General features: G+C 42.5%; 2 protein-coding genes across 5 annotated transcripts in view; one reads left to right on the top strand and one right to left on the bottom strand.

The window, feature by feature from the left end:
* pcxb (pyruvate carboxylase b) overlaps positions 1-23,895 on the bottom strand; it is a 292,624-nt gene that overhangs the window by 77,824 nt on the left and 190,905 nt on the right. The gene's annotated exons all lie outside the window — the stretch shown is intronic.
* The window catches only part of LOC113018602 (leucine-rich repeat and fibronectin type-III domain-containing protein 4), a 38,654-nt gene continuing 16,482 nt past the window's right edge, over positions 1,724-23,895 (top strand). Inside the window, exons 1-4 of the mRNA XM_026161750.2 lie at positions 1,724-2,498; positions 3,450-4,260; positions 21,403-22,011; positions 22,099-22,261. Coding sequence (XP_026017535.2) covers positions 21,429-22,011; positions 22,099-22,261 — 746 coding nt within the window. The 5' untranslated portion in view covers positions 1,724-2,498; positions 3,450-4,260; positions 21,403-21,428. The remainder of the gene's footprint in view (positions 2,499-3,449; positions 4,261-21,402; positions 22,012-22,098; positions 22,262-23,895) is intronic.

The raw sequence follows: 23,895 nt of genomic DNA, 5'->3' as shown, positions 1-23,895 counted from the left end.
TTTTCTAAATTTTGCAAAGTAAAAAAAAATATATATTAAAAAGAAATAAAAAAAAAATCCCGGAACTCAGTAAGAGCTTCATACCTGGAAGGCCAAAATGAATAACTGTGCACACTGTGGAAAAGAGAAACCTGGGAGAACTTCTCCGTATTCTTTCCAGCATGCTGAAGTGAGATATAGAGAAAAAGGTTTTCTAGGCTTGCATGTAGAAATGTAAATGTGAGAGTAGATAACATGCATTAGATATCGCAATATCTCGATGTCCATCTCTCTGTATCAATATCTCGATATCCATCTCTCTGTATATAGATATATATCGAGATATCTATAGATAAATAGAGCTCTATCTATAGATATCTATGACAGATATATCGAGAGAGAAATATCTCGATACATCTCCGTCTGTCTGTGTACATTCACTCGCTAATGCAAATATCTAAAGGTATGTGAAATATCTAATCCCATGATAGCAGCTGAATGCATTTAGAAAATGTGAACATGAAGAGCTGATCAAGTTCAACCCGAGCGTCAGAATGAGGAAGAAATGTGATTTAAGTGGCTATCAGTGTGCCATAGTGCTGGTGCCAGACAGGTTGGTCTGAGGATTTCAGAAACTGCTGAACTACTGGGATTTTCCCCACACAACCATCTCTAGGATTTACGGAGGATGGTCGGAAAAGGAGAAAATATCCGGTGAGCAGCAGTTCTCTGGGCAAAAATGCCTTGTTGATTCCAGAGGTCAGAGGAGAATGGCCAGACTATCTTAGCTGATGAGAAGGCAACAGTAACTTAAGTATCAGCTCATTATAACCAAGGCTGTAAACAAGCATAACAAATGCAGAAGAGCGTCTCTGAACACAACATGTGGAAGGTTGAAGCAGATCGGCTAAAGCAGCAGCAAAAAAACGACGATGGGCGACACTCTTAAGGTGAGAACAGGAAATTGAGGCTATTATTTACATGGACTCACCAAAATTGGACAACAAAAGAGTGTAAAAATGTTCATGAGCCTCAATCAGCTGTGACATTTGGATGGTCGGGTCACACTTGGACATAAACAGAAAGAAAAGCATGGATCCATCCTGCTTTGTACCAGCGGTTCAGGCTGCTGCTGTAACTGAGCATTGTTTAAACACTACAGCCCACCTGAGTACCTTTGCTGATCATGTCCATCCCTTATGATCAGTGCACCTATCTTCTGACGCCGCTCCCAGTAGGAAGAGACACGGTCACAAACTCAAGTCATCTAAAACTGGAGCTGGAGATTCCCCAACATGGATGTGCAGCTGACAAATCTGCAGCTACTGTGTGATGTCATCATGTCAATATAGACGTAAAATCTCTGAGGGACGTTTCCAGCACTTTTTTAAAAATCTAAGCTGTGAAGAAATGGGCAGCTATAAAGGAACAATGGGGCCAGTAAACTCCAACTCTGTGAAATGTAATGAAACAGAAGACTAATATTAAAGTATCTCAATTTTAATCATATTAGTAGTAAACCGCCTCATTAGTGCTCTTTGACCTTTGGCTTTATAACAAAGACGGGGTCCAGTACAGACACCTAACTGGTGGGAGGGGGCAATGCGTGCCAAATCCTTATTCTGTGCATTTCCTATATATAGAATAACAAATCCCACCAATGGACTAAAAACAACACGGTGCCACATCTACATCTGAGCACACATTTTTCTGAAAGTGCATCCTTTTACTTATTTTAAATTAACTACATTGAGCCAGTGTAGGTCGTTGTCATCACTCTTCTTCCTCATTGTTAGTCTCCCACATTCTCCATCCCCAACTCCTCATCTTGGCTCTTCCTCCTCCTATAGCACATCTTCCGTCTCTTTTCCTCCTTCCTCTCCCCCCACCCCTCTACACCTCAGCCCTGTATTTGTCCTGCTCCTCATCTACATGCCTCTCTCTTGTGCACACACTCTCTCAGTCTGATGCTTGACGCTGCCGGAGACCGATCACAGCGCTTTCCTTTGCTGCTCGATGAGAAACCCACACTTCTTCCCCAGATAAGGACAAAAGAAAAGAAGATGAGATGCAGACAAATGGGAAAAAACAAAATCAAGAGTCAAGTGACTCTGTGGAAGCAGGACAAGTAAAAGAAAGATCCCTTCCTGAGGAGAGAGGAGATTTCTAAAAATACAAGCCAGCTTACTCTCTGCATTCTGTTATTTTCTCTCTCCCTTCTTTGTCCCCTCCTTCATTCAGTACCTGTTCTGTGGGATTAACATGACTTAAAATTCAATCAGCCTACAGCCCTGACGGAAGAGCGACAGAGGAGGCAGACAGAGCGCTGCAGCTGTCGACCGAGTGAGGGGACGACCAACGGGAGAGAGAGAGGCAGACGAAGAGAGAGATACCGACGAGAGAGAGAGAGAGAGAGAGAGATGGGTGTTTTTCCACGGAGCTGAGAGAGCGAAAGCCGCGGAGACGGAGAAATGTGACGGCTTCAGGAGTCATGGTGGTGGAATGATCCGGAAAACGAGGTTAGTAAATACATCTTTTTTTCTCACAGAGGGCAAAACAGGGGTGAAAGATGCTAGATGAAGATGAAAGAACAATGAGACGACTCGAAAAACAGAAAAATAGCTCTACTGTGCTTTTGAAGTAGCAAAGTGCGCACAGGAGGAGAAGAGGGAGAAACTGGAACGAAAAGAAATGAATTGCAGATAATAAAAATTAAATGTAAAAAAAAAAAATAAAATCCAGTGGGCTTGTAACATACATGTAGCTGCGGCACTAACATATAGATGCACACTGAAAGGAACACACTCGCCGAGAGACACTGACAGAGTGCAAAGATTTAAAGCACGATAATGAGATTGCTTTCTTAAAAGGTGCCGGTTTGATTGACAGGCCAGAGAGTGGAGGCGGGTGGACTTTTGAACCGTCTGACATTCGTGCCACTGATCAATAGACCAGTTGTTTTATTAGGCTCAGTGTGTGTCTGTGCGTGAGATTCGAAGACAGAGCAAGTGAACGGAGAGATGCAGAGGCTGTGCGTGCTTGCAGAGAGTATCGCTGCATGGCTACTTGGATGCGTGCGCCAGCATGTGTAAATGTGTTGCACGACTGTGTGCGTGCTGAGTGCATTTGTGAGCGCAAAAATCATCCATTGCAGCCTACCGAGAAGTGCTAAGAGGGTCTCGGAGCTATCGATTCCCTCTGACTGACAGGTGAGAGATAGAGAGGGAGTGTGGGAAACCGAGGGAGAAAGAAATGAGGGGTGGCAAGTTGAGGAGGGGGCCGTAAGAGAGGGGTGAGTGACAGAAGTTGTGGAAACAGGGAGGTGTGGAGGCATCAGAGGGAAAAGGGAGGTCAGCAGGGTGGAGCAGCGAAAGGCTGATTTATAATTTATGATGCACACAAAAGGAGTTTTCAAAATGGAGCACATGCACAGTACACACTGCATTTACACTACGTCTCTCTCGTTTTAGGTTTTCCAGCCATCTCCCAGGTTACTCCCAAACCACCTTTTCTGCACTTGCCTCCAAGGTCATCAACAAACGGCTAATTCAGCGTGGGAGAACAAATGCAGCAGCGAGTGTAGAAGAGCCCCGAGACACACCGGAGACCGCTCCGGGAAGTGAGGGACAAGAGGAAGGCGTGAAAAGAATCAAAACCGAGCGTGTACAAGAACGAAGAAAGGACCAGATGAATGAATAAAAGAAAAGGGGAGCTGAGAGTGGAGGCAAAAAAAGGAGCAAAGGGAGGGTGATGGAGGAGAGAGGTGGTGAGAAGGGGAGGTGAAGACTACTGCTTGGATTCTTACTTGACTGAACTGCTTGAGACAGAAAAGTTGAACCCAGCCATGAGGAAATCGTATCAAGATGCCATAAATAGGATTTTAAGCAAAGTGGATTCCTGGATTTTTTTCCAAACCCGAGTCTCTTTTTCGGAATACCGCGCCAGGATTGAGCGAGTAATTCAGGATTTCCCAGGTTTTCTTCATCTATAGAAGCCTAAGAGGATATCGTGGGATTGGAATTTCTCCAACTCTCTGGTTGTCTGACACTGACCTATATCCGTCTCCTTTTGATGTGTGTGGGGATGTGTGAGTGTGGAGTGGAGTAGGACAGGTTTCAGTGCAAGCACACAATAACCTCCCACCCCCCTGTGCTGGCTCAGAATAAGTAGAAACACCTGGGGCAAGATCTGTGCAACATACACACACACAAACACACACACCCTCAAACCAGGATAACATGTGGAGCTGATTCGGATTATAGAGCCGCACAGACGGAAAAGGTAATGTCCATGCAATTCCACACACACACACACACACACACACACACACACACACACACACACGGAAAATCTATATCTGCATGGCCAGCTCTCTTGTGCTGAATCATTGAGTAAATCAATGCAGTGCACACCAGCACTCACTGAACTGGGAACTCAGAGCTCTGTGCCCCTCTCCCTCTCTCTCCCACACACACACACACACACACACACACACACACACACGACTACAAAATGAACAAAAGTGCATTCAGAAGTTAGAAGTAGTGTCAAATCTACCACTTGGCACCAATTTTAAACTTTTCTTATCATCCTTGTATTCTTTTCACATCCTTTTTCACTCTACCCTCCCATTGAGAATCTGTGTGTGTCTGAGTGTCAGCCAGCCGTCTTGCATCACATTACCTACTAGGTGTGTCTCAGCTTGGCTTTCATCACCTTGCCTTTATGTAATCTCACCTGGCGTGCTGTGTGTGTCTGTGGGGTTGACTGTGTGTCTGTGGTGTCAGCAGCAGCAGCCTAAGCAGCACAGATCCGTACTAACCTCCCTTCGTTTGGGGCTTTTTACGTAAGCTTTGCCTGCGTGCGCACACAAACGCGCAGATTTGGCACACTGACACGGGAGATCAGACAGACTGGACAGACAAGGATAAGAGGGCGATGAGAAAGAAACGGAGAAGGGAGAGAGGGTAAATAGTGATGTGCGGAGATGGAAAAAGGAAAGGGAGGGGTGGCACATGATAGTGGTGGTGGGTATTGAAGGCTAAGAGAGGTCAGATGGAAGGATGGCAGAGGGTGAGTTATAATCAGTGACAGACTGTCATGTGACAAGGAAAAAACAATGAGTGGAAGAAGTAGGGAAGGATACACAGTGACGTGATGAAGGTCTTATGGTAACAGTGAAAAAGCAAAGAAATGGAAGGATCAAGATGAGCACAGTGTTGTATAATCGAGATTTCAGAAGCAAGAAACTACATTAAAATGAAGGCAGTGGGGGGAAAAAAGACCTGAGATGAGTGACTAGATAATAAAGTTAGAAAGAGACACATCCAGGCTAGAATACATGAATGAGGATTGACTGGGTAGGAATTAAAAATAGAAAAACAGATGAGAAGAAATAATTAACAGTGACAGATGGTCATCATTATGTTGCTTTCTACTGTTACCATTGGCTACAATTAGCCTTGCATGGCCCCAAAAACTCTGTTAAAGATCACTAACACCAGTAATGAACTATTTGGAGATATAACTAGGAGGGGAATACAACGTACCATAGGGCTTTTCCATGTAAAAAGACGAGCCAATTATCGAGTACCGGCTTATAGGAAGTGAAAAATCTACCTTAGAGGAACATTAATTATCCCAGAAACAAACGAGATTCAGCTTAAAACAATACGGCACATGTGAACAATAAGCTTTCTGAATAACCAAGACAGGGCTCATTATTTGCTCCGTTGATAGTTTACAGTTTTGACTCCCGCTTTGAACGGGGGCACAGCTAATGCAGAAGAAATGACGACTAACTCCTTTTGAAGTGCAACAAAGAGGCTGTTTGGTTTCTATTAAGCAAATCATCAATCTATAATTGGCTCTGCTCTCCTGCTACTGAGTTTCATAAGAATACAGAGCAGGTGAGTGTCATTTGACTCAAACAGTGAAATAAAAGCAGAATAAAAGAACAATTTCTCAATTATGTTGTTAATGCTCCACGTGGCTTCTTGTTACCGATGGTGCCTGCCCGTCATTCTCAGGCAACAGTAAGGCAGGTGAACAGATGGGGCACTTGCTGTTCAAAATACAAGACTTGCCAAGATAAACAAACCAAATGTGTGTATATATTATATTATATATATTTATTAACTGATGGGTTACCGGGCAGTGTTGGTTGTGTGCTAGTTAGTGTGATCTAGCTCAAACAACATGCAAATCCAGACATTTTTGCAGTATGAACTGCATCTGGCCTGTGAATTAAGACTAGGCTGGGTGATTATAATTATACTAGCATACTACAAGTCTGATTTGCTAATAATTACATTAAACTTGCTCTCATGCATTTTTTAATCTTTAGAAATGGTAAAAATACCCCAGAAAAGCCAGCTAAACGTAGATTAGAGCCCATTACTAAATACTTATGCACACCACTTCAATATAGCAAAAAGTCAAACTTGGTTATGGTGACAGGACAGTAGCTGGTCGCGGGGCGAGGCCTCACTGAACAGCTGATTAATGAACAAAGAGCCAAAAGGAGGATGAGGGACCCAAATAAGTGGAAAAGTCATGAACATTAATGATAATTACATGAAACAAAAAAAAAAAGGCACGATTAAACATCAAAGATCATAACCTATGATGGATGTAGGATGTCCCACACCTGCTTGATTTAACCAACTTTCCATCAAGGAGAGAAGTGGAAAGTTTGAAACCCTGAAACAAGGGAAACACGGTTACTGTCAGGAGGATGGCACTTGATGGATGAATGGACGAAAGAGGGGAAGACAAACGGTGAAGGGAGAGACGTGAAAAGCTGAGCTGTTAAGGAATAGTGGGAGGATCAAAGGATGAGGCATCAGGCCGCTGTCGGGATCAGGGATCAGAGCGGCAGATGATGGACAGAGAGGTACAGAACGATAGTGTGATGAAGAGGCGTAATTACAACACTGTTTAAGATAGGGAGGAACACTCGGAGGATGTAGAGAGACTGAGTAATGAAGAATGAAAAGGCGAGCGATGACACTTGAGAGGTAGATGATAAGAGAGCGTGGGGATAAGGGAATAGAGGAATAACAATGTCTGAGAAGAAAAACTGCACTAATAAAACAGACACAAGGAGGAGGGGGTGTGTGTGAACGAATGGAATCAATCCGATGGGACTGAATGATAAAAGATTGAGTAATTAGACAGTTGGTAGTCGAACGTAGATTTGTAGGATGTAATGATAGCAACGAAAGGATGACAAAAAAAAAGGATGAAAGTCAAAAGATGTCAAATGACGGAAGGAAGTGTGAAGATAAAAGTAGAGAATGATTGAAGGAGCAAAAGAAAGTTACCAAGAGGTTACCCGTAAAGAGGTGGAAGGAGCGAGCAAACGTGCTGTACAGAAAGTAAGGAAAGACACGGGGATGAAAGTATGAGTAATTAAACTGTTGACAGTCTGTTTAGGCACAGCAGGTGCCTGATGAGCAGAACAAACCGTAACCACGGCAACCACTGGAGACAGATGGAGGGGTGGGTTTTGGGGACGGAGATATCCAGGAGATGGGAGAAATGGGGGAAAGTCGAGTGTGAACGTGAGGAAACTTGGGGGAGGGGTTAAGTGTGGGGTCGGAGATGTGGTGGAAATTAAGACTTCACGCAGCAATCGTATTTAAAGAGAAGTAGAAACTACAGCTAGAGACGAACACTGTTATCTGTGCTCTCTTCATCCAGTTCTGTGTTTTATTCTGCCACAGAACGATCTCTTATCCTTCTAGAGATTAGAGAACATGATGAGCACACCTCCATTATCAAAAAGCAGCTACGCTGAACTTGATGTCCTTTGTAGTGGCAAAACACACTGCAAATATAAGATGGTCAGGTCAGTGTGCTCCAACAAGCTCCATCAGGCCTGACCCATTTAGTCCTGACCAAAACAGTGAGCAACAAAGAGAAGGGTCAGCTCAAAAATCACATAAAGGACACACACAAAGGAGAAACACGAATTAGAAAACAATAATAAAATTTATGGTTTCTGCAGCGTTTTATAAACACCTAGAACTAGAGCCAATGAGTCCCAGCAGAATTTTGCAAATTAAGATTAGGAATTAACCCGCATATCTGTGAAAGATTAGTCCACTCTAGCTAATACTGATCCAAATCTATGAAACTAAATGAGAAAATTAGGTTTATGTAATGTGATTCAGCTATGCAGACTGAGAATTGCTAACAAAATTTCACAGAGTACTTTTAAACTTATCAGGCTAACTTGCTAATCCTGCTTTGTGAAAACCCCCTCTAGAGATGGAGGAAGAGAGCAGATGGATTTACAGGAACAGCACAAAACTTTGATGTGTTCAATCCCATCAAAACTTTTCTCCAACGAGCCTAAAATGCAAGATGTTATGACCCCATTTAAACCTTTTATCGCATGTTCAGTCTGTAAAAAGGCAGAAAAAGAGTAGGAAATATGGGGTCATACTTCCAAAGCCTAAGCGGTTTGGCATTCTTGCTGGATAAATGACTGTTGATTGTCCCAGCACTATACCATACCAAGACAAATCAAAGGTGCCCTTCAATCTGTCAGGTCCACTGACTGATATTCTGGGTGCATTTACTCTTCGATGATTGATTTTAGGCTTTTCATGAGTTTAAAACCAAGAACTGAAAAAGAAAGTCTGGGCTTTTAAAGCACCGTCAGAGTCTTTTAGACTGCTGAGATGCACATTCTTCACATCGAGTTTAAATCCAAGCCCGACAAAGGCAAACATCATGACCATCAGTTTGGAAGTATGTCCCACAATTCTGCCAAACACACTGGGAACAGCTTCCTGCCAAACCAGCACTACGTCTTCAGTTCACATGTGTTTGTCTGCATTACAAATATCACCAACAGATGCAGTTGGTTGTAGATGTTCAAGTGAATCATGGTGCAGAATGCAGCGTGGGTGATGACTATCAGAAGGAACCGGCTTGTACTTAGTTGGAAACACTTAAGTCTCACAGCAAAGCACGCAGCATTTCTGCATGTATCAGCACTGCTAAGCATTAGAATATGAGACGCAGTAATCAACAAACTCAAGGGAAACCAGTTTCCCCTGCAGGCTCATTGCAGTGCAGCCTTGTTTTGTCTGCATTAGTATCACACACTGGGGGGAAAAAAGCTCTTTGTGGTGAGTTACATTGCAAGTTGTGATTCATAACAGCTAAAAGTGGCTTCAGATCAAACGCGCCTGATGCTAACGAGACTCGAGCAAGGAATCGCTTATATGCTACATGCTACATTTATGCCTCCTTCTGATTCTACTTGTGCTACCCATCTCTTATCACTGGCCTTTTGTCTTTCCTCATTTAAGTTCCCTTGGTTCAGAGAGGGCCATGAGAAAGATGGGTGACCACTAGAGCAATATAGAAAATCGAATGACATAAAATAGAAAAAGGGTAGAAAAAGGAACAAACACATTAGTGAAGACAGTTTATTTTTTATAGAAGTGTGCGCCTGTGTGGAAGTGTGTGTGCGCCCGTCTGTGCAGCATTAATCAATACATCCATCACTGTGATGCAGAGGCCTGGCTGGCATGTCACTGACCTACTGTGCTGGATGCAGAACGCTGATTGGGTAACTGTTCTCTTACTCAGGATTTCCCCTCACTGAGCTGAAAAGCCTGCTGAATCACCAAACTGCCACATGCATACACACACGCGCGCGCGCTTTTCCACCAAGCTGCATCCCGTGGCGTCAGCCAATCAGGGTCCATATAATTGGCGCTGCAGGGTGTCTGACTGGTGGGGATGTTGACAGATCAGCAGTGGTGTGTTGGCACATCATTTGTAGACTTGTATTTGTACTGAATTTGTGGTTGATTAGCCTTATCGACGTAAACACGCACAGGTGCACACGCACAAAAGCATCCATTGATAATATGGTGCTGAAAGGCTGACATTAGGTTGGAGTTCGGATGGAAAGGCAATCAGATAACGAGCAGTCATCTGCTTATAGAGAAATAAGCGCCAAAACAGGTCAATAAGGGACAATGAAGCTGAGCTTGAAAGTTAGAGAGACGAAGATGAAGAAAGAGCATCAGAAGGATTAAAAAAAATAAAAACAGGACAGGAAAATGCAAGCACATTATGTTCACGGTGAGTGGCAGGTCAGCTATTTTACACCACTTACATTACTGTGTGTCTGCAGGCAAATTTGTGGATGTAAACATAACCATATTTAAGTGGGTGCAAGTTTAGAAGTTCAAGAATGTGACTGAAGAAAAATAAACTAGGATTAGAAACTGAAGCAAGAGTTTCTCCTGGGTGACCCCTCTGTCTGCAAACTCAAATGCACACAATCAACCTTCACTAAAATCTTACAAATCAAGAAAGAGAATATCTACTGGTACCAGACTTAAGGGTAATAGGTGTCACACCACAGGTTAAGTCACTAATATTTAACAGCACATCACAATTAGAATATGGGAGCATTTTTTAGAAGCAGATAGCCAGATGAGCACAATAAATTTGAAGAATCTTTAACTTGCTTTCATCTACAATAAGGTGTTGAATGAGGAACATGCGTATGTTCACGTCCCTGTGAACATACGTGAACAGTATGTTGTTTTTCAGACCTTAAAAACACCTTTCTGAACTTTAAAAGTGACAACTTGGTCGCTGCAGAACAAAGCAAAGATTTCACAACCTCCTGCTTTAATTTTCAAGTTTCACATGTGTTGAGCTCAAGGCTCTTGACATCATGCAGCCATTTAATCCATCCTTTCCCCTAACGACCCCACTGATGTCATGTGACATCAGCAGCCTGCACTTGTTTTAACCTCGGCACGCTCGCACAAAGTGCTTTGCAGTGCGTTTCTCTTTCACCCACCTCCATGCATCTTGAAGTTCAGTGCCTTGCCCAAGGTCACATTTGTCAAAGCGTATGTGGCCATGTCTCAAACAACCAACTGTGCAATTAGTGGCCAACCCACTCTGCTACAAGAACCGTGTCCGCCCCGCAGTCCGTGTGATTCAATCACGGAGAAGTCTTAAAGAATGGCTCGTGGATGCCAACTGATGCAAACACAATTTCCTTCACAATCAGCGCAATATGGAATAGCATCAATGAGCATGTGGAAACACAGAGAGCGTCAGCTATTAATTACATGATTTTATTGGCTTACTTATTGTCATTGTGGAATTTAATTAGATCCTACTATGCTATTGCCATCTGGAGTAAGAAGTCATCAAAAGAGAAAAGCATTGAGCTGCTTCCCCCTATCAGCAGTATGACAGCTATCCTCCACAATGAAAAATTATTACTCTCCAAGTAGAAAAGACACTCTGGCACAGCAATGTAACCAAGTTATTTTCAGTGCTTTATGTCCCTTATTTGCTCAGCTGTCCCCGTGATCCAGCTGCTGAATCCATCTGTAAGATGTATAGAAAGAGACTGCTAGCATTTACAAAAGGATGTTCAAAACATAATGTTGAAGTCCTGCTTTGCATTCTGAGTGACAATGAAGCATTACAACGATTAAGAAAAGCTTCCCGGCGAAAAGAAATGCACACACAACACAAGCTGTGCTGGTACACTTCTATAATGGCCACAAATACCAGTAGGAAGAAAGTTCAGGCGGTGTATACGAGAGTTACATAACAAATCATAACGGCACCACTCCCCGTCCCTCTGTGCCAATGAAGTGCCAAAGAAAATCACTGTCACCTCTGTTGTTTGCCAATTCAATTTACCTCCCAGAAAATATAATCCCCAAGCTGTGCAGTTGTGTGGGCTTTCCAAGGGGAGGAAACTAAATTACAAACCCTCAGCAAATAATGGGTTATTGGCTGCCACAGTTATAACAACCTTAATGGTAATGACACTGTTAGAGAACTGGAAAGAAAGCCTCCAAAGCTATATGTTCATTTGATTGATGAGGAACAAAATAGCCAGATGGAGGTGCACATATGTGAGCCGTGACACCAAGTAGAGGCCTACTCGTTGCTGTGGTTCATCACGTCAGGTTTTCCTGCTCAGCCTCTCCGTGGTTCACCAATTCACAGCCAGCGCCAAATCAGAACAGCAGGGTTAACACCTGGTTTTTGGGATGTCTGGCACATCCTGCAGCCGAGCGCTTCCACATATTGCACGAAGGGAGGTCTGGCCACTGTGACAGCCACACTTCAAAAAGAATCACAGGTAACCGAGGTGGTTCAACTTTTATGACTTTTTAAGCAGTTTTTAACAAGCCACTCCAAGTTCATTAAAGACTGGGTTGCTTATCTATGCAAAGCTGATGCGAAGTGGCAGCTTTTATAAAGCCAAACTTCAAAGACTCCATCAATATTGCCATTTTTTTTCCTACTCCAAACACAGTGAGCGGAGAACAAGCAGAGTGGGTTGCTTTCTCTTAAGTGTTGCCATGTTTAAAGATTAGATAGTTTCAAGAGCTCCTGGCTTTTCATAAGGTACAGTAGCCAAAAGCACCCTACAACGCTAGAATCTCTCAGATCAAACACTCGTGTCTTCAAATTTTGTACAAATAAGAGTAAAAGCTCTTCAGACTGCTTAAGAAAAATCGCCAAAACCACCAGAGTTTTTATGATCTTCATGCAAGAACTGTGAAATGTGCCTCAGTGAGACAAAAACAAGGATAATATATGAGCCACTTAGTACATAAACTGATGGGAAATTTCACAGGAATGAAAAAACAAATAATTGAACCAAAAACCCAAATGAAAACACGTTAAATATCTGGCTATGAGACGTTCCAGGAATAGAAACAATTATTGAAATCTTCCAAACAGGAAGGATTCCAACAGGAATTAGTGAGAGTGGGTATTGCATACAGATGAATATACGAGTACGTACACACACATTCATTTCTTCCTCTTTCAAATACAACAGAGGCTTGGGAGGAATTAGTTGAGTCGAGTATTTCATAAGTAGTGTATTATTTTGGAGTGCCACTGTGAAGAGACTGCAGTCTTTTTATTTTAAAGAGAACACACTTCACTTCTTTCACTCCTACTATTTACCTCAGGGGTTCTGTGAGCTTTCTTTCCTCCCCATCAGTACCCCCATCTGTATGGCAAAAAGATGAAAAGACCGAAAAAGGACTCCACACAAACGAGCATGTTTTTGTTCTTTCTTGAGAGGCCCATGCTTGACACAAAGATTAGGATTACACTGTAACTCCTGTTTGAAAGATAATGATCTTCACACTTCTCAGTCAGCCAAAGACCTGAAACAAATCTAAAGTTGGAGCGTCTCATTTTCTTTTGGGACAGCAGCCCGTAGTTTGCTTAGTTGGGTTACTAAATTCTACTCCTACAACAACAAAACAGCATTTAGAGAGGAAACAAAAAGACTACTTTCACATACTTGGCCTTTACTTTTAATTTTCTGACCTCAAGATGTGGTGCTTTAAATGTCCCATCCCAACTTATCTGTAATTTTCTTGACCACTAACCTCGCCACTCCTCCTTACCTCATCGCCTTTCACTCCCACTTCTCCCACCACTATCGTGACGGCGATGACATACAGAGTCGTTTTTAGCAGCTCTCCCTTCCTCTAATCAAATCCCGTCTTCCCTCCCTCATCCCTCTCTCTGACAGTGATGGATGGCGGCCTTCACCCGTTTATCGCCTTTACATATTTCTCTGCCCATCCGCTTAACGACACGCATTCACACACAATGACTTCATCCCCCTTTCTCTCCATTTTCCTCAAACTCTCCTCTTCCATCCCACTTTTCCTCCGCTCGTCACACAACTGGCTTCATTTTATCCCATCTTGCACCCTTCCCTCCTCCATCTTATGTACTCCATTTTTTTTTTGCTTCCCACTTTCACTGTATTTCATGCTTTAGTCTCTCCTTACCTCTGCATTTGTTGTTTTTTTCCATATCCAATACCGTTACCCCGTCCCTGTGCTTTCTATACATACTAGAGATGGCACGATACCACTTTTTTATGTCCGATACCGATACCGATATCATAAATTTGGATATCTGCCGATACCGATATGAATCCGATATAGTGTTTTTTAATCAACAAAACTGTTTTTTAAATATCTTGCTGCATTTTGTATAAGTTCATACTCAAGTTTAAAACAACAACTACACTAAAGCTATTCTGTTATACCTGTATGCAAAAAAAAAATTTCATAGTTCAGCAATACTGATCAATCTAATAAACTTAAACCTACACCATCCTCCCTATTCTGGTATTTTAAAGAGTACTTAGCATAAATATTAAGCAACCTAACTAATAGGGTTCCAACTCCCAGCAACAACAAAAATAAATAAATAAAAAATAGGGAACCACCCCTCACGCTCCACCTCATGATGCTTAATCGACGTAATCAACCTTAATTTGATGCAGTGTGAAAAAAAAATGCACAGAAATCAATTATTTTTCAAGAAATATTAAATAGATTCAACATCTTTCTTCAACAAAATTGCAGACTGCACAGATGGTACCTTCCCAAAGGAAAAAGTACTATAGCTTACTAGGGTATATATATATATATATTAGACTTAATAGTTACTATATACAGTAATTGACTTCTATTCATTTTACATCAAATTAAAACTTTGGGTGTCAGATAATTATTTATTAAAAGCTCGACATTTTAAATGAGAATAAGAAAGAAAAGTATGTCTTTGTGCCCCCTTTTCCCTGTTAATGCCCTATCAGCCCCCCTGGCTAAACTTTGCTAGATCCGCCCCTGCACAGTTACCAGCCGTCAGCTACATAGAAAAGATCCTCGAGTAGAAAGTAATATTAAATAAATTCTAACAACAGCTGATCAAGCTTAAACGTGCTGCTGTTGTTCAGCCGCTGGTTTCCTCTTTCTGGTGCAAAATGGGCCAAAAGCAAACTAGAGACACTGACTCGCGACAGAAAAGCCGATCAGCTGATCGTTAAGCAGTTTCATGATTGAAGTAGCAGCCAGAAGAGGCAGTCGCTTGTTAAGCTTAACGCAGGAATGCTTTACAAACATTCAGAGATGGACTTACACACTTGCTTTACTTCTCTCGGGATAACTTTGTCGGAGATGAAATGCCGGGTTGCTAGCGAAGCTCCAAATGCTATCCAGACCACCAACAGGTCCCCATGCCACAGCCGCTCTATCACGTGATGCATACTGCTCCGACTGCTAACGTTCTGAGGTGAGTTACGGCGTGTTGCAAGTTTTGTGAGGTGCTTTCGTGATATTTAATGGATCGGATTACATTTTTTATTTTTCTCCGATATCCGATCCAGTAATTTAGGTCAGTATCGGACCGATACCGATACGTAATATCGGATCGGTCCATCTCTAATACATACTAAAGAGGACCAAGTACGACAGAGGAGCGATAGTATCAAAAGGATGAGTGGGCTTACAGTACACACGACTGCTGCAAGAAGAGGCTACGTGGGTGTTCTTTTGTTCCTTGCCTAGAGAGAGTGTGTGTCTATGTGTCGGCCTCCCTATAATTATGATTGTGTGGGAAGACTGTTTTGGTATGCTCGCAGTTGTTTCTGTATGCAAGTGCTCACCTAATATGAAGGGCCTGGATTATGAGTAAGAGTGCATGCTAGAAAGCCTTAGTGTAACCGAAAAAGAATTTGAATGCGAGCGAATGAAAGGCTGCCTCCATATTTGATCTCTGAATTTATGCTAGCGGAGCTTTTGCGTACTGTAACGTCAAACAATGCAGCAGAGCTCAAGTGCATGCCAGCCATATGAATAGACAGTCAAATGATGCCGCTTTAAAACTTTCCATTCATTTCTACCTCCAAACTAAACGCCTTGCAGTCCAGCATTAACTGCTTAGTGGCAACGCGATGTCTGGCTGTCAGTGATTTCTGACTGAAGCCTGTTGGGACACCTATTCACAGCCCAATAAGATCTGTGGATTACCGTGCTTGTGATAAGTGGCTTCTGAGAGCAAATACAAATCCCCTTGTTTATAAACATTGCAACATTCCCTAAGTCGATTATGGGCTAATGGCATTTGCGAGTGCCAAAGTGGATTCGCGCACACACGCCAATCTGCAGATTTGGAAATATAATCACAAACCTACATGTGCAAACACACAGACACACATGGATTTTATTAACATTATTAATAGTGGCTGGCATTTAAAAGGCCCCGACATTAATAATGATCCACAGAAACCAAGGACAACAATGGACCAAGTGCATTAGGTCCAACATGTGAAAAACAAACTTCAAACAGACGCATTAGAGCTTTTACCACAAGTCATGCCTTAAGCTTATTTTAATTTGCATGGGTTCGGGTTCAACAGTATCACAGAAAAAACACTTAATGAAAATTCATCATTTTAAAGCCATTAGTGGCAACGCATTCAGCAGTGTTTGTCCTCACTAAGAGAAGCGGCACCCTCCAGGGCTTGTGGTGGGTGTTAAAACTGAAGCTTGCTGGAGTTGGGGTGAGGTCAGGTTCAGTCTCTTGGCACCGAGTTGTGCTCCAGAGCAGAGGGTACAGAGTAGATCCTTCCATAGATGCTTTTAGCTCATGTTCTCACTCTCACTTTATGCAGCCTTTTTTGCTCTCGTCAACAGTCTGTTTCCTGCTCTCTGGACAGCTATGGGTTCACGCAGGGTCGTGCAAGAAGAGATTTCCCAAAATAGAGTAAAAAACAAAACAAAAACACCTGCAAACAACAGATATGGTACACAAGCCTAAGAGCTTGGATGAGCTAGCAAATACACATGTACCTTCATATTAATAGTCTGTTGTTCATACTCCTCTTTGTCTAGTTTCCGGCGCATTTTTGTGCTCTTCTCTGTGATTTATTTCTTAATCATTAATCTTTTATCGACTGACCTCCTTGACTTTTTTTTTTTTTGTCCCAAAAAGTGTCAAGTAGGCTTTGTCCCAGTGGGCTTTTGTCCTTATTGCTATATACTGCAATGTCTTGTTCTCTGTGCACGTGTGCCTGAGCGAGAGCGCAAAAAAGTGTGGGTGTGTTTGTGTTGACACACATAAGTGTGTCCCCGGCTTATTGCAAATTCAGCAGCAAACTCTTAAGAGCACAAGAAGACTTCCTAAGTGCAGACAAGTGTCACATTAATTCACAAACAGGAACACGCACTAGACAAGCATGGTGGGAGTTCATGTCTACAACCGTATATAGCAAGTGCAGATACTTACCTAGCTTATTTCAGTTACTGCACGCGCACACATGCCGTACTATAGCTTTCTGAGGCATCGGTACAAAGCGTTAGATAAGAATTTATTGATTCCCAGAGGGGAAAATCCAGTGTTACAAGAGTGTCACACACACAGACCAAAGAGACAAGGAAAGATAAGAGGGGGGAAGAACTGGAATCAAAAAAAGCTATATATTTGTATAACAGATGAACAGAGATAAATATCAGGCAAAAGCTATTTTCAACTAGTGGTTAAAAACTGAAAAAGTTAAGGTTAAGGCATTGCTGTAGGTTACATTATACGCAAGTGACAGTTACCCGATAGAACCAGGTAAGATTAGAAATGTAGGAAGTTGATTTGAGGGATTTATAAGCTGTGGCAAACATCTGAGTTGTATCATTTCAAACAAGAGGATTTGTTGAGTTTCACATCTGAAGATGTAATCTGGGTACCTTTTTGTGTGCAGATTTTGGAATCACAAATAAGAATGGGTCACCAGAGGTGTACTGGCTAAGGTCCAAAGGAGACTTTCTCAAATACAGTCAACTGTATGTCCTACACCGACTGTCACTAAAGGGAACACATGAATCAGAAGAAACACTCATCCTAGGCTGGAAGCAGCTATTAAATGCCATAGTGCATCAGGCATACTGCTGTGTCACTCTTTATTTTTTGCATAAATATGAAATTTAAAGAAAACTCCTCACAATTTAAAAAACTTAAAGTATTTACTTATTGGATTAACATGTTTACTACTTGCATCTTTATCACTGTTAAAGAGGGGAAAAGATGCAATGAGAGCATGGAAGAAGAAAAGAGTGAAAGAAAAAGAGCGAGAGTAAATGAATGGGACAGGGTGCTATCTATCTCTTTGGCTCTGATCGATCAGCAGCTGAGCAGATCAGTTACATCCAACTTGTGTGCCAGAAAGCTTCAATACTGCACTGCTCTGGTTGTAAATGAGATCTCCTCCATAACAGAGGAAGAGCACCAAATGAAGGAGAGAGTGAGACGCTGAGTGAGTAAGAAGAAAGAGAAATGACAGTTTGGGAGGGGAAGAAAGAAATCAAGAGAAAGCAGATGGAGAGAAGAGATGAGTGGGAAAGTTAGATAAATGAAGGGAGGGAGGAGAGAAATAGCGAGGAGGGAGGGAGGGAGCCTCTGAGACAGGCAGGGTGCAGCATATAATCATGTGTGGTTTGCAGGATCAGAGGGTGTGTGTTTGCATGTGTGGATAGTTTGTGACTGAAAGTTAGAGCAGCACTGGCAAGGAGACATGGAGGGCAGCAGAATCAGCAAGCGATAGGGAGACGAGACAAAATGACAGAGGAAGTGCTGCCGGAGAAGGTGGTGAGGTAGTGCTGTGACTGATAACATTGTCGTACTTGGGTTGCCTCAAGGGCAGACAAGACGGAGAGAAAGAAAAAGAGGGAATGAGACATAAAGAAAGAAAATGTGGTAATTTACAGAATAGCCAGAGGCAGAAAGATGGAAGGTGAGTAAGGATGCAGAAACAGGATAGGCAAAGATAACAAGGAAGACAACTGCAGGGAGAGGATAGAAGATGAGGAAACAAAGCCCGATCCCTGGAAATAGAGAAAGAAGAGGAGCGGTACAGTAAGAGAGAGGTGTGGGAGTGGACAGTGTGGGCAGGGAGGACACGAGGAGAAGGCTTTCACAAGGAGAAGAGGAGACAGAAGGTGGAAATTAAAAACAGAGTGAGAGTAAGGCCAGGAGAGTTATTAGATGACTGAGAAGAGCTAAGCAACGAGAGTAGAGGAGGAAAAAATGAATGAGACAGACAAAGGTCAAATGACGGTGTGGAGACAGATGCAGGACGCACAACAGAGGACTGCACGAGCATTACTGACATTCAGCATGCCGCAGGCAAACCAAGTGTTAGCAAAGCGTGGGGTAAAGCTGGTTTAGCGCCGATCGTATGAAGACACCACCTGACATTAGGGCTTTTCAGGGAACATGGCGGAGAAGACACATTTTTATGCAGTATTACACTTTGCCAGAGTATTGTCACATTTTAGTATGCATGGCTCCACAGGAGTGCAGGAGCAGTCGACTTCCAGCATCAACCTGCCCCAGGGACTGGCTGTCACTGCAGGCTTCCGTGCCTTTGTCCTCCTCCCCACACTCCCACCATCCCACTCTCTCCTGCTGCAAGCATTTTCATCCTTCCTTTTCTTTTTTTTGAAAATGATGACACTAGACATAAGGAAATAACAATCCCTGATATCATTGCTAAGCTGGAGAGCATCTTGGGAGTTTTATTTTTAGGCTGGGTTGAAAACGGTACAGAGTTCCTGGTAGTCATTGCAGCTTCCCAGAACAACCAAGAGGCACTCAAGTAGCAAAAAGCAATGTTTTCTAACTCTGCAGTCTATTGACGTACAACTGAACGGCTTGATGGGATGGGCAGAAAACCGGGCTCATGCCCAAACTGCATTGCTCTTGATAACTAATATCTCATTGGTTTAATGTGCTGCCCAAGCATCATGCTTCAACAGGAAACGCAGGATATTAAAGCAGCAATGGAACCATTCAATAAAGCAAAAAAGTAGTTCTTGCGTGATCTATACCACCTTTTTCATTCCTTCCCCTCAGCTTTTACCGAGAACATTTGAGATCCCAAGATTAAAAAAAAAAAAAAAGTATATTCATTTCAGGCACTAGAGTTCTCATCTTCTCATTTACTCAATACAAAGTTATCATTCAAAAAGGAGACAGTGTAGCCTGGTCTAATATAGAGCTCACATTTTGGAAGCAGACCAAAACTACCATGTAGCAGTCTTGCTATCCGAGCTAGATTGCAAACGCTCCTCTAGTTTCAGGCAGAAAGAGTAAAGCCAGAATCTAATGGAAAATATTGAGCCGCAATTTGCGTCAACCTGTAAAGCCATCGTGATGCATAGTTATGCCTGGTCATTACTCAAAGTATTGGGTTGCACATACTGTATATCACCGTGTAATCATCACACTCTAGTTTCTGCACTGTCAGTTTACAGATTGCTTCATATGAAAATATCCCCATCGTTCTTCAGTGATGTTTTTGTGTCCGTCCGTGACTCACCATCTCATCTCCCCTCATCGCATCTCTGACTGTTATCAACCATCTCTGTCACTCTTTCTGCATCTAGGCTACAGTTGCTATAACAACTATTAGGCATGGCAATCAGTGGCTGTGACTCACTCCTATACCTTATCACTAAGCCACAATGTGTGCATTTACTGGCAAGATAAAGGCAGAGGGATGCCATTTCAAAGCCACAACACAAACAGAAGTGAGATTTTTAACACCGAACAAAACAGCTGACCCGCCCCTACAACCAAAAAGCCAATTAACAGCCAAACGGGGAGTCATTTGAGCCAATAATGTTACACTGACAGATGTCAGAGACACAGTGTATACGTTTTGAGTGCCTTTATTCACAAATAACCAGAATTAGCATGACATTTGTTTATATGTTCTGATAGGGTTTTCCAGAGATGCTTATCATGTTTGCAAGTATTTGTAACAGTGTGTGCCCAAGTGTAACCTGATGAATCAGAGCTTGTTGGGGTTTTTTTTGCTTTAAAATAGTGACTGAATTATGGATCCTCTCCATACATTTAAAAAAAACAAGGCTGCAGAGTAGAACGACTTGCTTCTAGTACGACTGTACTGCCATACATACTGTATGTGTGAGACTTACAATGGGACCCTGGTGTGTTTAGTACTATGCCAGGCTTACCAACACCTGCATTGTGCTTTATTTGAGCTTTGCTGTGGAATCCAGGCTGATGGGCTGCTGACCCAATTTGATTCCCTGACCCATAGTGTTAAGAAAGGGTCCTATGATATAACAATAATCCACTCTAACATGTTTCTAGGTAACTGTTACTATGGGGACTGGCTGTGTTCAGTCTTTTGGGATGCTGTTGCTAGGCAATAAGCTACAGTGGCAAAGAGGTAGACAGGACAGAATATACATGTAAGCCAATTAAAAAAAAAAAAAAAAAAAAAAGAAAAGCACACAGCAAGGGAGGCAACCATTTTTCAATACAGATTTTTTTAATGCTACAAAGCACCATGTAGGCACTAGTGTGAAGTGGTACTTGTTTAGAAGAGGCCTTGACCCACACAGGTATGGATGTGTGTAAAGCAAGCCCTTGCTTCACTTCTGTCTAGTCAGAGTAGGTGGAAGACAAAAAAACCAGACACACACATAGAAATACGACCAACTGTATGAGTTTAAAAACTATGTCTAATCTTTTCCCCCCCATCTGTTCTCTTTTTCTCTCCAGGTCTGTGAACAGCCAGGCGTTCTACCATGCCTGTCCCCCCACCCTTCAATCCCCGCAGACAAAAACACCTACCCCACACACACCACCCCGAAGACAGAGCAGAGGGCTCCGACTTCCCATCCCTCTTCCCTCTGCCCAGTCTGTCCGTCTCTCTTCTGTCCCCTCTTTTTGTTTCATCTCTGTCAACTTCCTCCCATCTCATCCACTGCGCCTGTCCCAGGACTGCAAAGAGAACCCTCCCGGACTCTGTCCCTTTCCCAGTCTTTCACTGGCTGACTTTGGTCACATGCTGCCTGCTTCCTTCTCTAATTGGAGCAGGGGAGACGTGGGGTGTGGTCTCGGCCTGTCCTTTCCACTGCGTGTGTCGAAACCTTTCGGAGTCACTGAGCACGCTCTGTGCCGACAAAGGCCTCCTGTTCGTCCCACCGCATGTTGACCGGCGGACAGTTGAGCTGCGACTGGCCGATAACTTTATAACAGAAGTGGGCGGAAATGATTTTGTCAACATGACCGGATTGGTTGATCTGACACTGTCAAGGAACACCATCCACCTTATTAGACCAATGGCCTTTGCTGACCTGGAGAGTCTACGCTCTCTGCATCTGGATGGTGAGCAGTTATTTTATTCTCAGTGTTCAAGACTTGAATCAAATACACTACTTAAACGTGTTTTTACCCGTTTATTGTTTTATCCAGGTAATCGCTTGACAATACTCGGACCTAGAGACCTTGCAGGTTTGGTCAATCTGCAGCACCTGATTGTCAACAACAACCAGCTGATCAAGGTCTCCGTGCAGGCTTTCGATGACTTCTTGCTCACACTGGAAGACCTCGACTTATCTTACAATAACCTCAGGAGGTGAGTTTTTGCTTTTGTTGGGTATCACCCACGTGCACAGCACATCCAAGCCACAGACATTGTTCTTTAAGCAGAAATCATCAAAAATGGGGCCTGGAGCCAGACTTGCAACATTTAAAAACGGCAGTGAAGTCCGTTGTTGATAGAGTTTCTCACTAAATTACTCCAAAAACTTGTACGTGTGAAGGTTTTGTGCCTTTCCACTGATCTCTCAATTGTTCATATGACGGTAAACTCAATGAATTAAGAAAAATAAACTATGAGATTATTTTTCTTGCAATATTTCAGGATGTTCATCCTCCTTGTAAATAGGTCATTCTTAAATAGATAGTATTTAACAAGAATACTTTATTTTGCACATTTTGAAGACATATCTCACATGGGTTTATGGTTACAAGTTTAAGTTTTAGGAAAACACCTTGTGCTACACAACTTAAAGGGGAAAAGAACCATATACTGTTGTTTTTCTTAGGCTGCATACAGTGGACTGAACGTGGCCCATGAACTAAATTGAGTTTGACATCCTTTGTGTCAAACTCAATTTAATTCATGAGCCAGCATACACTGACACACCCGTCTCTGTCAGTGTATCCTGCACACAAAATTTACACACAAATGCACAATGAAAACACTTGGCATATGAGGCAACGAGGAGAAGAAAGGGAAAGAAAAATGAAAGTCAATTTTGATGAGGTTCTAATTTTCTTTCACTTCGTCTGAGCTCACTCCACTGCCACCGTGTACACTGTTATAGCTGCTCTATACAGCTGAGTGCAGGGTGCAGTATTCTTCTCGTGTCTATTTAGGACAATAGGGATTCAGGGTTACTTTCCATTCCTCTGGTCTAAATGATAAGTCAGAACAATGATGATATTCTCTTTTAGACCTCTATTCTCTTCCTAGTGTCCCTCTGTGCTGATAAATTCAGCAGCATTGGGCTGTCAGTTCTGATTAAGATGTTTCATTTGTCTCCTCTAAAGCAGCTCTTTGGCCTTTCTCCAACCTCTAAAACCATAATCTAAACCATAAACATGGTCTAATTAACTATGCCTGGCACTTCTTTCCTCTTTCAGGCCTGTTGTCTAATCAAACTATTGTACAGATAAATGGAGGCCACCTGCTGTAACCATCAATGTTTACCAAATTGTTTTTGTAACTGATTAAAATCACTGAATACGTTTATTTAGTCAACTACAAAAAGAAAAGCATGCTTTGCACCCAATGAACTTTATTACTCAACAGCAAGGTGATTGTAAAGTTCAGTTCGGTGAACCTGGACACAAAAAAAGGTTAAAATCAGCAGGGCTGGTGTGACTGACGCCAAAAAATAAATGCTTCGTATTTTTCCTATTTTGCTAGTTCCAGACATGTCATTTGGATTCACTAATTGGTCCAAAACAGGGAATGACAGCACTAATGGAATACTAAATGACTACAGCAATGGGTCACAGATGGGACTTGGGGAAACCCAGATAGAGCAAAAGATTCAGAAGGAAAACAAGCATCTGTTGTTGTTGTCTGCCATTGTTGTCACTATTAATTCATCGTTGCATATTTGTTCTCTGACGAGTAAGAAGAAATTACCCAGAGAACAACAAATGAACTGTGGATCTATCGGTGCTACAATCACATCC

This window comes from Astatotilapia calliptera, chromosome 3 (genome assembly GCF_964374335.1).
Source record: "Astatotilapia calliptera chromosome 3, fAstCal68.1, whole genome shotgun sequence".
NCBI classification, from domain to species: Eukaryota; Metazoa; Chordata; class Actinopteri; order Cichliformes; family Cichlidae; genus Astatotilapia; species Astatotilapia calliptera.
Note: the sequence above shows the minus strand (reverse complement) of the source record. Positions and strands in the feature narration are given on the sequence as shown.